This window comes from Talpa europaea (genome assembly GCF_964194135.1).
Source record: "Talpa europaea genome assembly, chromosome: 10".
In the NCBI taxonomy this organism is placed as follows: Eukaryota; Metazoa; Chordata; class Mammalia; order Eulipotyphla; family Talpidae; genus Talpa; species Talpa europaea.
In genome coordinates this window covers 17,945,325-17,958,098 of record NC_140077.1, presented here as the reverse complement: position 1 = coordinate 17,958,098, position 12,774 = coordinate 17,945,325, and the positions used below count along the sequence as shown (strand labels likewise).

Sequence of the window (12,774 nt, the reverse complement as noted above, 5' to 3'; positions counted from 1 at the left end):
TGCAGCCCAGGATCAACCCAGAATCCAAATGAAAGTGGATGGTGTTCATCCACTGCACCAAACCTTAAATGGCTTCTCAACTTCTTTACAAGACCTCCAAGGCCCCGTATGGTCTGCCTCACTCACCCCCTCTTGCCCTGGGTCCCATGGCTGCTTCTGCCTGGAATGATTCCCCTAGACCTCCTCATGTCTCATGCCATCCCTTACCCTCTTCAACTTTTTTGCTCAAATGGCACCTTCTTAGAAGGCCATCCCTAATGGCCCTATTTAAAATGTCAGCCACCCCCACCCCATTCCAGCATTCCTGATGCCCCAACACCCTACCTTTCCTATTTCAGGAACCACTACTTAACTTGCTATATCTTCTCTAATCTATCGTGTCTATTGTCTCTCTCCACCCAAATTCACTGATGTTTCCCCAGCACCTAAAACAGGGCCTGACCCAAGTAAGCACTTAAGTATTTATAAACGGATGAGGAAATGAATGCATAAATGGGAAAGGTGATTCTTACCCACGCTGCCTTTTTGTCCCCTTGGTCCTTCTGGACCTGGGTGGCCCAAGGGCCCAGGGGCGCCTGTGGATACACAAGAAGGCCTCAGCCATGTTTTCCTGGCAGCACCTGGGAGCCAGGACTGAGCACCCACAATAGTAGTGGCACCACCAGATATTACACACCTGGAATCCCAGGGAGTCCTCTATCTCCTGTGGGAACAGAGATAAAAGAGAAACATCAGTCAAAGAGCTCTGGACAGTTCCCTAAGAAGCCTTGGTGGAGATCAGGTAGGAGTGACAAGTTAACAAATAAAATAATAGGCTGCCCAGTTAAATTCAAATTGCAGATAAACAAAGAAACTTTCAATATATGTACACCCCATGTAACATTTGAGGCATACTTAAGAGTGAAAAAAATGTTGTTTATTTGAAATTCAGATTTAACTGGGTGTCCTATATGTCATGGCAATTTCAGGTTCAAGTAGGCTGACCCTTGGGGTGGCTTTAAATGGGCAACCCTCAGGAATATCTAAGATTTAAAACTCTCGTGTTTTATTTACCTTTAGGGCCTTGACTTCCTGGGTCACCTAAAATCAGAAAAACAGGAAAACTGTGAGCTGAGGTGAGAACGGAGGACCAACGGGCAGTCCATAACCCACCCGGTGCACCCGCCAGTCCCTTGGGCATGCGGCTGGGCCTCTCTTGGGTGATGCCTGAGGGCCTGTCCTAGTCCAAAATAGGACTGCAAAGCCAGCTCAACCCTCCCAACAGGCTCTTTCCATTGTTCATCCTTCAACTTGGGGAAATGAAAGCAGAGCAGCTTTCATGGAGGCAGGAGCCGGGGAACGGCTCATGCCCGACGTTACCTTTCGGGCCGGGGCTTCCTCGCAGATTTCCTACAAGAAAAACGAAACCTGAATTAGCTGCACACAAATGCGGATTTGCGCGCGAGCAGGTGCACACATGCACGCACGCACGCACGCACACGCAAGCACGCACGCACGCACGCATGCGCACAAGCGCGAAAGGGCTTCCTAGAGATCCCGGAAGACGCTGAGGCTGGTCAGATTAGAAAGTGAGCTCGCTGTGAGACCAGGGGCCCCCCCCACCCCCAGGCCTTAGTTCTCCCAGCAGTAAAGTGGGACCCGGGTGCTGGTTCCCTCTGTCCAGCGGCCGCGGGAAGGTGAATGGGGGCGTCTGTGAGCCCCTGAGCCGGGCGCCACAGGCCAGGGGTCCGCATAGGGCCAGCCCTCCGCCCCGCCGCGCGCTCACCGTTTTCTTGCTCGGTCATCAGCTTGTTCCTCACAAATAGCCAGAGGGCCTCCTGACTGCCGCCGTCCAGCCCGGTGGACCCTGCGACGGCCCCCACTCCGGGTGCCACCCCCTGCAGTTTGTCCTTGCTGCTCTTCTCTATCTCCTCCTTCAAATACAGCACGTTTCTCTGCCCCATCTCCAGCTCGTCCACGCGCGCTTTCAGCTTCCTCACCTCCTCGGCTGAAACGGGTAGACCGAGGGGCCCGCGTCAGCCTGCGAGGCCCACTGCCTGCCAGCATGGGACACAGGGCTTGTGGGGCTTCCTCCTGCCCCTGAGGAAATTTCCTGGGGTATTTACAGTCCATCTGCCTCAGTCTCCTCATCTGCACCAACATGGAGCCTCTGCTGATGAATGACCTCGTGTCCCTTGGCCCCCGACCCCGGGATTGCTGCTACCCATCTGAACAGGCGGTGGGGCCACCGTCGGCACGTACCCAGAGCGATGAGGCCGAAGAGCAACCCCAGGAGCAGCAGCCAGGTGAGCAGCAGGCCCAGCAGCCATTTCCACCAGCTACAGCAGGAGCCACAGGGGCACCAGGCTGGTGCTGCCCCCCAGGATCCCCCTCCGCCGCCGCCACCACCTTTAATGCCTCCTCCTCCTCCACCGCCACCACCACCGATGTGGTTGTAGCCATGGGCTCCTGTGGAAGAGACGGGTGGGGTAAGGCAGATGCAGGCGGCTCTTGCTTCCTTCCTTCCTTCTGGCTTTTGGTGACTTCCTGTGAGCCTGAGTGGATGTGAGTGGGGCTTTCTGGTTCTTGTGCAGCTTTGAAAAGCATGGGGCTGGCTCCTGGCATGGACACAACGTCATAGCTGGTAAAAAGCACAGGTTTGACAATCCTGGGCTCAAGCTGTGTGACCCTGAGGTCGATTTTTACCCGTTTCATTTTTACAAAATGGAACTGTGTTTACCTACTTCATGTGAGCATTGTTGAAGTGAGCCAAGGCATGTAAAGTAAGTAGATTTGCAGGCCAATCTCTCAGGTAGCCCTTGATTTATATTTATAAATCTTGATTGTGAGCACTGATCTGCCTGCATTTTATTAGATTCAAAGTGAAAGTGCTCCCATCTCCACCTCTCCTTGATCCCAGCCGTGCCAGAGCTGTACTCAGACTAAGGGCTGCCCAGGAAACTGTCTTTTAGGGGAAAGGGCTTTTAGTACCTCAAATAGGATGCTGACCCTTGATATGCTGCCCTCACAGCTGTGGGAGCCAGTGAGGAAAAGTGCATGAGGCTGAAGGTGTGGGTGGTCTCAGTCCGCTTGGAGCATGTGGGGTCCTGTGTTGTGCTATAGTAGGAGACCCTGGACCTTGGGGCAGATGGTGGGTGCCCAGCAGGGGTAGCAGGGCTGGCGCACCATCCCCTGAGCTAAGCTGCCTCTGCAGCCCCTTCTAGCCCAGGCCTGTGCCCTGCACTGCCCCCTTTGCCTTCAGGGAAACCCTATGCCTGTGTGTGCACAGTCTCCAGGCTGGGGGCTGCTATGTGCTCCACTCACCAGCTGGTTCACTCACCTGAGGCAGCTGCCTTGCCCTTTGTGGACACAGTCTTCAAGTCTCCTGAAAATCAAACACCAAGAACACAGTTTTGACCTGAGCTTTTAAAGTGGAGTTTATAACTGCATGCCTGTGGATCTAGGGCAGGACTTTAGTAAATCTGCCCCCAAGGTACCTTGCAGAACAGCACCATATAGGAGTTAAAAGCCATTAACTCTGTCCTCACTGATCTGATATTTGCAATAATTCCATGAGGGAATATACTTGGCAAATAATTATTGGTAGAAAAAGGTGTTTAAACCCTCTTGTGACCTTAAACTTCTCAAGTCCAAAACATTTTTGGACCATATTAGGGGCTGCCTTTGCATTCAGGCAGTGAAGGGCTTGTGAGAAGTGACTCTTGAATTTCTGGTTAAGGGACTTTGCAGACCCTCACTGGGGTGAAGGGAACCCAGGAGCAAGAAAGGCTTTGGCAGACTGTCCTTGAGTACCTGAAACTATTTGACCATTGAGTGTTTGTGGGTAAGTGTAGGATTTTCTGGGAAAATTGTTTTCAGCTTTCATCAGATTCTGAAAAGAGTGTTTTGGCTCTACCATACCACCTCTGCCCCTAAAATATAAGAAACCTTTAACTTGGAAGACGTAGAGCCAAGTATTGTCAGGATTGAACCAATTTTAATTTGCATTATCTAAAAATGTTTTATGACTTAACATTTCCTTCCTTTACAGACCTCCTTGTACAGTGATCTGGAAAGAATCAACAGAAGCCAGAGCGTGTAAAGAAGTGCAGTTACCCAGGAGAGAATCTGGATATTTGGGAAGAAGAACAAAAAGAAAGCTTGCAAGTGCTTTGCGAAGTATGAAAATTATGGGAGGATGTGGTAAGTAAGAAAAAATTCACATTTGTAGATGTCAGATGTGCCATGGTGGTGGGGGGATAGGTTTTGGGGGTTCCTTGCTTTAGTAACGTACACACACATATCAGTTAGGGAAGCACTGGACATGCAGCTTCTGACTGAGTGTTTTCTAGGCCATGGCCTGGGAGTCCACATTTTTAACACCTCCCAGGAGTTGCTGATGCTGTTGGTCCAGGGACCACTCTTGGAGTAGCAAGGTTTCAGAAGACAAATGAATGGAATGTGGGTTGCTGGAATTTGGGCTTACAGTCATCAGGTTTGCTCTTACCATTAGTTTCTGATAGTAGGTGGGTATCAGCTGTGTAGGCCGCTTGCTTTTCCTTTTTTAGGGTGTCCTCTGAAAAAGAAGCTGTGCACACAACCATGATAATCCAGAGTGTTGTCTCCCCACACTTTCAAACCCACCACCTATCCTCTCCCATCTGGAGAGATAATGGTTGTCCTGATAGGAAGAAAGCCCAGCTTTCCCAGGGTAATTGTCTGGACCTATGTTTGTAGCTAGGAGACTTGCTGTTATCCAAAGACCCATCTGGGAGTTGTTTGCTAGAATTTTCTGGGCTTGTCTGCATTCAAGGCCGAACCTGGGACACCTAGCTGGGCAGGTATTTTTCATTTCAATGGGATGACTGTGCTTTCATTATTGAAATGGCTCTAACCACCGTGCTAGGACATTCAGTCTCCTGTACTGTCTGCCTTTCTTCTGAACCCGATTCCCCAGGCGCCTCGTACTTGCAGCAATGCTGGCGGGTGAGGCAGTGAAGACCTTCCCACTGTCCTTGGTCATGATCAGCAGCTCCATTTCCTTCTTGGCAGGCACATTGTCTTTCTCCAGGATCAGGAATTTACAGTCCTTGTGCAAGAGGTCATCATTCTGGACGCTTGTACTGCAGGCTGGACAGGAAGGGAGTGGGCGAGAGAGGTGCAGGCACCAGAGAAGGGAGGGGGAGAAATGAGCAGAGGTGGAGGAAAAGAGAGATTAGCAGGTGTACTGGAGGGTCTCCCAATGTGACAGTGATTACTGTGAAAGGTTTTGGGGACCACAGACACCCTGCTCTGCCTGGCTGGGCCTGTCCATCAGGAGGCTGGGCTTCCAAGCTGCCTTCTATGTGGGCAGTGTAGGGTCTTTAGTGAAAGAACAAGAGTCCCCCTTGGCAGGCTTTAATTAATATGGCTCATTTCTTGCCTGCAGGCCCTACATGTCAGTGTCCTGGGAAGAATCTCCCTTACCACACACACTTGCTGTCGATGCCACCTCACCTACTTCTTCCCAATTGATGCATCTACCGCGCATCCTTTGCCCACTCATTTATCTGTCCCCTCCACTGGAATTTTTAGCTGGGTGAGGGGAGGAATATAGCCTGCCTTAGTCATCTCTGTACCCTGGGCACTCAGAAGATTGTCTGTCCCATACAGAGCAGGTGCTGAGTAAATATTCTTTGAATTAATGAATTGTCAGTTGGAAGGAAACAGACCAGATACGAGCAATGGAGGAAATAGCCCACGTGTGCCCTGTGCCTAAGTGGATAATTCTAAGCATTTGAAAGCAGGAAAGGTTTGGCAACTTAGAGAGCTCCCTGGCTCTGTGATGCATGACAGGCAACAGGACCAGAACAGGGGCTTCCAGACAAGGGTGGGGCTAGGGTGCCTGACCCCAAGCCAGTCCAAGGGACAGGAAGGTCTGTGTGAGGCCAGGGGTTTGCCTATCTCTGATCACTCATGAAAACAACCGGGAGCCATTGAGGTGCTGAGTTTGTGGACCTCAGGCACCAGTGGGGTATATCCCTTCCTCCAAAACATGTGTCACTGCAGAACAGTTTTCCCTGCATGCCAGCCTTGCCCTGGAACCTGGGCACAGCACTCACCAGCAGAGGTGGACACACCAGTGCTCGCAACAGCAGAGCTCTGGGGCATGTTTTTCTTCACACCATAGGCTGCAAGAGAGGAGCACTGAGTCAGCAGGGCCAGCCTAGAAAGACAGCTCCATGCAGCTTAGAGCAGCCTGAGCAGCCCTGGCAGACAGGAGCCTCCCCCAGTGAGAGAAAGATGATAATGACTACTAATAAAAAGAAAAACAAAATCAACTGTCTCTAGCCACAGTGCAGCAACAAGGATTTAGAATGAACTTTCTTTGGTATAATACTCACCTAGGATCATTCCAAAGGCTACCTCCTCTATAAGGTCCTCCTAGATCCTCCCACATTTCCCTGCTTTTGAGCCCCTACAACCCTAACATCTATGCTGCACTTGACTCATGCTGTCTCCTAGGCTGCTGTAGACCAAATAAATAGTAAGCAAGTTGGGTGCAATGGCTGAGACCAACAAATCCTTTCTCCCCTCCCCCCACTTTGAGCAAGGGGTGCACCGTAAAATCAGGCAGACGATTGGGGCAGGTAGATGTGGGGATATGCAGGGGACACCACAACACAGGGTTCCTGTGGTTTCACTCATGTCTGAGCCAGAAATGATCAAGACTGGCATCTTGGGGGATGGAGGGCTATTTCTTTGGTGGGAAAGATCCACTGATTTTCAGGAACATTTTTGGTCCCTCTAATCAGTTGCTGAAAAGCGCTGCTAATGAGTTGCAGCTGCAAACCCATGCTGTCAGCAGCCCGTAGGCGCTAACCCTCCACTACAAACCTGTAGACGAGGTGGCTGTGCCATGGCACAGGGTGGTCGAGCTGGGGGCCAGATTGTTCTGCATTCCAAACACTGTGAATGGGGTTAAGGACAGATAAGTGCAGGTGCACAGAAGAGGCCCCCCCAGCTAAGGCAGCCTCTCCCCGCAACCATGAAGCTCCCCAAACCACTTTCATGATAAATGCCTTTGCACATGACAGAGATTCCCCAAGGTCCTCAGCTCCCATACTCTTAGCAAAAAAGCAAATTTTATGCCCTACCCTTGGTCAAGTTACTAACAGTTCCATGTAACAGCTAGGTCCATATTCTTCTTAGTAGCAGTTCACATGGAGTCTGACAGCTGTTACTGTATCCCTCAAAATTTAATTTAAAAATAGCCCAGGGGTTCCCTGCTTTCTGGGGCACCATGTGCACAGTGTGGGAACTGTGGGTGTGGGAAACACTGGGCTTGCATGAGGCTCAGACTTGGCAGACCCTAGACTTCCCTGTAACTAACTCTTCCTTCTCCTGATGCACACAAATCACACCCCCTGCCCTGCTAATGATTTCAAAGGCTCTTTGGTGGCTTGTGTTTAACAAAGTGCAAAAGCTCATTCCTCCCTAGTTAGCAGCTGCTCTTCTTCCAGCCTGTCCAGGGTTTGGAGCCCAAGATCATGGCTCCCCTAGCAGCCCATCTTCAGCCAGGCCCTTCTGAAGCAGTCTGGCAGAGGAAGAAGTGGGAACACTAAATGTGCACTTGAGATATGCCAGTCACGTAGACATCGTTATAGGACCACATCATCACAACTATGTAGTGATCTAGTGGTCGTATCTGTATTCATTAGTCACTATATCACAAGAAGGCAGATTACTTTTAGAAAAGGTGTGGGCTGGTAACTTATACATTGCAATAGCTTGTACGTAAATGTAGAAATAGAATTAGTAAATGTTTTTCAAAAATGGACAGATACCCATTTTAAATTAAATGAAATTAAAGCCTCTAGTTTAATGCTTTTCACCTGAAAAGGTCCTAAGCTCTGCCTCTTAGCCCCTGGGCTTCTTTTTCCTACCTCTTAAGAAAAGAACAAAAAAAGGGGACTAGCACAGAATAAGCAGAAAAGGGATCCCTGGTCCCTTCCTCTAGAACACTCCCTGGGGTCTGAGCTGCATTGAGGCCGGCTCTGTGCCTCCTGACACAGCTCCTTGCCTGCTGCTCCTGCGTTGCTGTGTGCATGGAAGTAAGTCCTCACACTCTTGGGCAAAAAGAAGTCTCTCTAGAAACCATTCTGTTCTCCCTGTTAGATGGGACAATCCCTATTTTTAAGCAAAGTGCCTGGAAAAGGTGATTCAAGCTGTGAGCACTGACCTGAGGAGCAGGTGCTGAGTCCAGGGTGCAGAGTGGGAGAGCAGGATGCCATGTTATTCGGAAGCCCAAAGACTGCAGGGGAGAAGACAGGCTGGTAAGGGGGCAGCCGGCCCAGATCAGGGATAGAGAAGCAGAGGAAGCAATGCCAGGCTTGTATTAAAACCGTTTGTTAAATTTTTGTTTTTTGGAAAAACTTGGACTCTCGCCTTGCAGCATAGAGCCAAACTGTAGTCTTTGGTATGCTTGGGTCATAGCCAGGAGGTGGTCTTGGCTTGGTCAGGCTGCAAATGGACATCTGGTTCCCTCTTTCAGTGACCCCATTGTGCAGAGAAAGCACTCGAAGCCCAGAGGTCACACAGCTTGCTCATGGTTACAGAGTTGATCCACATGGAGTGAAATTCGGTTTCTTGCATCCATTTTCACATTCTTTCTCATGATGCTTCTTCTGTATATACTGTGCCATCCAGTCCTTTCTGTAAAGGACCCACTGGATGAAACAGCTTGGAGACTGAATTGAACTGAAGGCTGGGGGATGCTGAACATTCAGCAGCCATGCACAGAGTGGAGGGGCGGGGGTGAGAGAGGGTGTGTGCCGCGCCACGTACCCGAGCCTGAAGAATAGGCATTGGTGTTGAGGAGGGACGAGCTCTGGGTTGTCATGTTGTTGTGATAGGTTCCCATGGAGGACCCCGCTGGCAAGGTGGAGGACCACACGTGGGAGGGAAGGTTGGCATCCAGGACGGTCACATCATAGGTGCCGGATACTGGAAACAGACATGCGCACACATCCCAGTGAGAGACAAATCCACCCTGTGCTGGGGTAAGCCAGTTTGACTGGGTTTGCTGGGACTTTCCTGGTTTTAATCTTGAAGGTTTTGTGTCCCAGGAACTCCCTAAATTCAGGGTAACTGGGGTCATCCCACTTACATCTGAAATCTCAGAGCTGGTGAGCACTTGATCTCTTATGAGACATCAGTTCTTGCTGGCTCTTGGTGACATTTGAAGTAGACAAATTTTATTCTGGACTCCACCCATTTCTCCTCCTAAGCTTCCTCCCCTGTCTTAGTGCTGGTCTCACCAATGGTCTGTTGCTGACTCTACCTTCAAGCATGGGAGGGAGCAGTGGATGAGACCTCCCACTCCCGCAGTGGGTCCCTCATAGTGGAATTCTGGGCACTTGGCAAGTGCGGACAGGGGAGCCCTCCCTCTGGTCATGCTGCAGGATGGCGCCCCCCCTTCCCATTTTACCCTCCTTAAACATCCCCATTTCCCAACAAGATGTAAAGGTCCCTCTGCCCCCAAGGGGTGGTTTTCATGCTTTTTCAAATCTGAAGCCTATTCTGCCTGTTCCTTCTATGAGAGGCAGCTAGCCACATGGGTCATAAAGTACCCCCACGATTTTGGTTTTATATTAAAAAGCAAAAGATCGCAATTTCAAAGGTTTTCTCAGTGGTGAATGAGAGGCTAGTGTCAAGTCATAGTAAGCTACTTTCTCTCCTTCCATGGCCTGTATAGTCCTCCTCCTGCCTCCCACAGAACCTACTTGCCCTTGTAGGCAGGGGTATGTGAGCACCAGCAGTGCGCGTTCGACCTGACTGCTCCCTTGGTATCTGTTTGACCCCCAGAGGCCCTGAGGGCAGTGCCTGTCTCAGTGCCTACTCCTTGGCATAGAGGAGGCACATGATGAATCTCTGCTGAGTGAGTGAAAACATGACAGCTTTCTCCAGCTTTCCCCAGCTGGTTTGGGGAGCTGGCCATCATATTCCCAGGAGATGTCGAGCTCTAGGGCCTAGAGCCATGTACAGTGTGCACACGGGATAGTTGACCAAATGGAGAAGAAGAGCAGAGTCCACATCTTCACGCTGCACAAACAGAGGCTCAGTGCTTGGCAAAGGCTCTGCCATGTTCCAGGGCACCATGGGTATGGCCATGACAAACCCGCCACCTTGTTCCCTTTCCCCTGGCAGCTGGGGGCTGTGGGACTCACCTGACTGGGAACTGGCCTTCACTGTTTTGGTCTCCACGGTGCCTTTCTTGGGGATGGGGAGTGTGTTGGAGGAGTTCCGGGTAGGGCTCACGCTGGCTGATCGGCTCCCCTTGAGCAAACGCTTAACATCATCCAGTTCTGTCCCTGGAAAAAAAATGCCCGAAATTTCCCACTGGGCCCAGGATCCTCTCCTGAGTCTGAGTGTGGACGGAGGAACTTTTGTAGCATTGTGAATACGAGGGAGGATGGCACCTGTTTCGCATGCGGGGACCTTTTGTTAAGCATTTTAATTTTTACACTTTGTCAATTTATAACCCTATTAGCCTGTACTTTGTAATATTAATGGTCTCATATGTAGGGTGTCTCTACAAGGAGGTCAGAGTCTTCAGAAGATATTTCCTAATTAGAATCTGCTCAGACAGCAGAGAGGTGATTCTTTGGCTAAAAGCCCATCATCCTAGGTGGGACTGGGGGAGACACACCCCAGGGCCTTCAGAGAACCAGGCCCCTTGAAAACAAATGGTTCAATGGTGGTGTCAGCTCCTGTATGTTCCTAGTGTGTCAAAAGGAATTTGTGGCCCATAATGCCTAAATGTTTTACTGCTTTCATGTGAGTTCGGAATGGCTGGTAATATTCGTAGCAAGTGAACTGGTGTAGCAAGCTCTCTGTGCCTACCAAGTTGGTACATGAAGGAGGGGGGCATCAGGCAAAGGCAGTATGGAACAGAAGACAAACAGATTTACAGACAGCATGTACTGGAGGGTGTCCAGGCACCTCTTCTCCTGAGAACTCTGTCCTAAGGGCTCGCGCCCTGGAAGGACTCGGGTGAGAAGGCCTTAAGCCGTGCTTCAGCCCCAGAGCCCCAGGCGCTCACTCTTTGGATCCAGACTGTTTCCTGAGCCCCAGACCACTTTTTCTCCTCCTGTTATTAGTACTTGGCTTCTGCCCTAACAGTTGACTCATTTCCAAATGTTGTCAGATAATCTGTACCGTGAACAAAGTAGTTAAGCCTGGCAGACACTGGGGAAATCCTGATGTTCGAGATAAAGTTCAAATTACACTGTACTTCTGACTCGCCTCTAATCTTTCCTATCCCATCGCATCCCCTCCTGCTCCTTTCCCTTCAGCCACACTGCACTATCCTCTCAAGTCTCATCATGTGTTCCTCAGAGTCTCCTGTAGCACTGAGCCTAACTGATCCACCTTTCAGTCTCCCTTTAAGCGATACCAACCCAGGAAGTGTTCTGTGGCCCCTGCCCCCTGAGCTCCTTGAGGGTCATAGTTGGTGACTTGTCTCCCATTAGTCTGTGAAATACTAAGCTCCGGGATTGTGACTTACTCAGCTCCTCAGCCCCTGCGCCTAGCCTAGGGTCCAACTCCAGAAGAACCTTAGAGATATTTTATGGCTGAGCGAAAGCGCACACATGCATATACATGCACACACATGCACTTGCATGCACATGTGAGCCTGGCTTCCTGGAGCCTTTCTTTTCAGCAAGACCATGACAGTGACCACTTACATCGGGTAGATGGAGATGCACTCTGCAGTCGAACTCGGATTTCACTCTCTGTTCAAGGGAAGAGATGAAGAGAGATGTGAATGAAAAAGCTTGGCTCATAGTGCCTGACACTGAGCTCCAAGCAGTGGGTGAATCTTTGGGTTGCGTGAGAGCTCTGTGTCCTGGGAACAAGAAGCCTTAGTGTCCCCAGGATGAGAGCTGCTTAAAAAGAGATGTCATCTCCCTTGCCCAACCTGCCCACTGCGCACCTTGCAGCCACCTGGAGATGTTCTGATGAAATCCCAGGCTGAACTGAGAGGTTCCATAACAATCAACAAGGGTTAACCCCCTTTCCTTTGCCCATGCACCAATTGCCTGGACCATAGAATTCTAAAACCTATTGTGTTTACTTAGCCATTTTGGCCTCTTTAGAAGTGGGAATGGCAGAAAGTGGATAGTTTAACATGTTCAGTTAACTTGGGGTGGCGCTTTGGCATCTTTCTACTGTCATCCTACATTTGTGGGTGATGGGTTTGTTCCCGACTTTTGGGTGTCAGCACACAGGCCCATAAGAAGTCCAGGCTGGTCAGAGAGAGCCTGTGAAGAGCTCTGCCTTCAGTGCAGCCCCATACGTGCCCCACACCGCCCTGGCCAGACTTGCTACTTGAGCTTTCCCCAGGACCACGTGTCCCTCCTGGAGCCTTATCCTGGGGGCAGATGAGGAGGGTACAAAACTGTCATGGAGCCCTTCCTGCCCTGGAGTAATTTGAAAGACTTTTGCTTGTTTTTTGGTGCATGGAGGCAATTACAGCACATCTTGTTAAAGTCTACCAGGAGACTAGGCTTGAAACCGGATGTGGCCCAGCATCTTCGGGGGATCCATAGCGGAACAAGTTGTGTCACGTGGTCATTACCATGTGTTTTCATCCTGCCTCTGTGGCTGATTGGACCACTGTCAAAACTATCCCCTCATGTAGATTCCCAGGATGCTGTGAGCCCCTAGAGGGCAGGCAGGAAGCAGGCCTTCTTCAGGCCTTCTACTCTTCTCGTTTCTTGGCTGAAGGCTGGGAACACCTTAGATGCTCAG

The 12,774-nt window shown here is 50.4% G+C and overlaps 1 protein-coding gene across 1 annotated transcript in view; it reads right to left on the bottom strand.

Moving 5' to 3' along the window:
• COL17A1 (collagen type XVII alpha 1 chain) overlaps positions 1 to 12,774 on the bottom strand; it is a gene marked incomplete at both ends in the record, with an annotated part of 38,693 nt that overhangs the window by 18,902 nt on the left and 7,017 nt on the right. Inside the window, 15 exons of the mRNA XM_084244638.1 lie at positions 513 to 575; positions 677 to 703; positions 1,054 to 1,080; positions 1,360 to 1,389; positions 1,766 to 1,987; positions 2,242 to 2,448; positions 3,320 to 3,364; positions 4,487 to 4,567; positions 4,948 to 5,109; positions 6,081 to 6,149; positions 6,856 to 6,927; positions 8,201 to 8,272; positions 8,806 to 8,964; positions 10,188 to 10,331; positions 11,709 to 11,756. Coding sequence (XP_084100764.1) covers positions 513 to 575; positions 677 to 703; positions 1,054 to 1,080; positions 1,360 to 1,389; positions 1,766 to 1,987; positions 2,242 to 2,448; positions 3,320 to 3,364; positions 4,487 to 4,567; positions 4,948 to 5,109; positions 6,081 to 6,149; positions 6,856 to 6,927; positions 8,201 to 8,272; positions 8,806 to 8,964; positions 10,188 to 10,331; positions 11,709 to 11,756 — 1,428 coding nt within the window. The remainder of the gene's footprint in view (positions 1 to 512; positions 576 to 676; positions 704 to 1,053; positions 1,081 to 1,359; positions 1,390 to 1,765; positions 1,988 to 2,241; positions 2,449 to 3,319; positions 3,365 to 4,486; positions 4,568 to 4,947; positions 5,110 to 6,080; positions 6,150 to 6,855; positions 6,928 to 8,200; positions 8,273 to 8,805; positions 8,965 to 10,187; positions 10,332 to 11,708; positions 11,757 to 12,774) is intronic.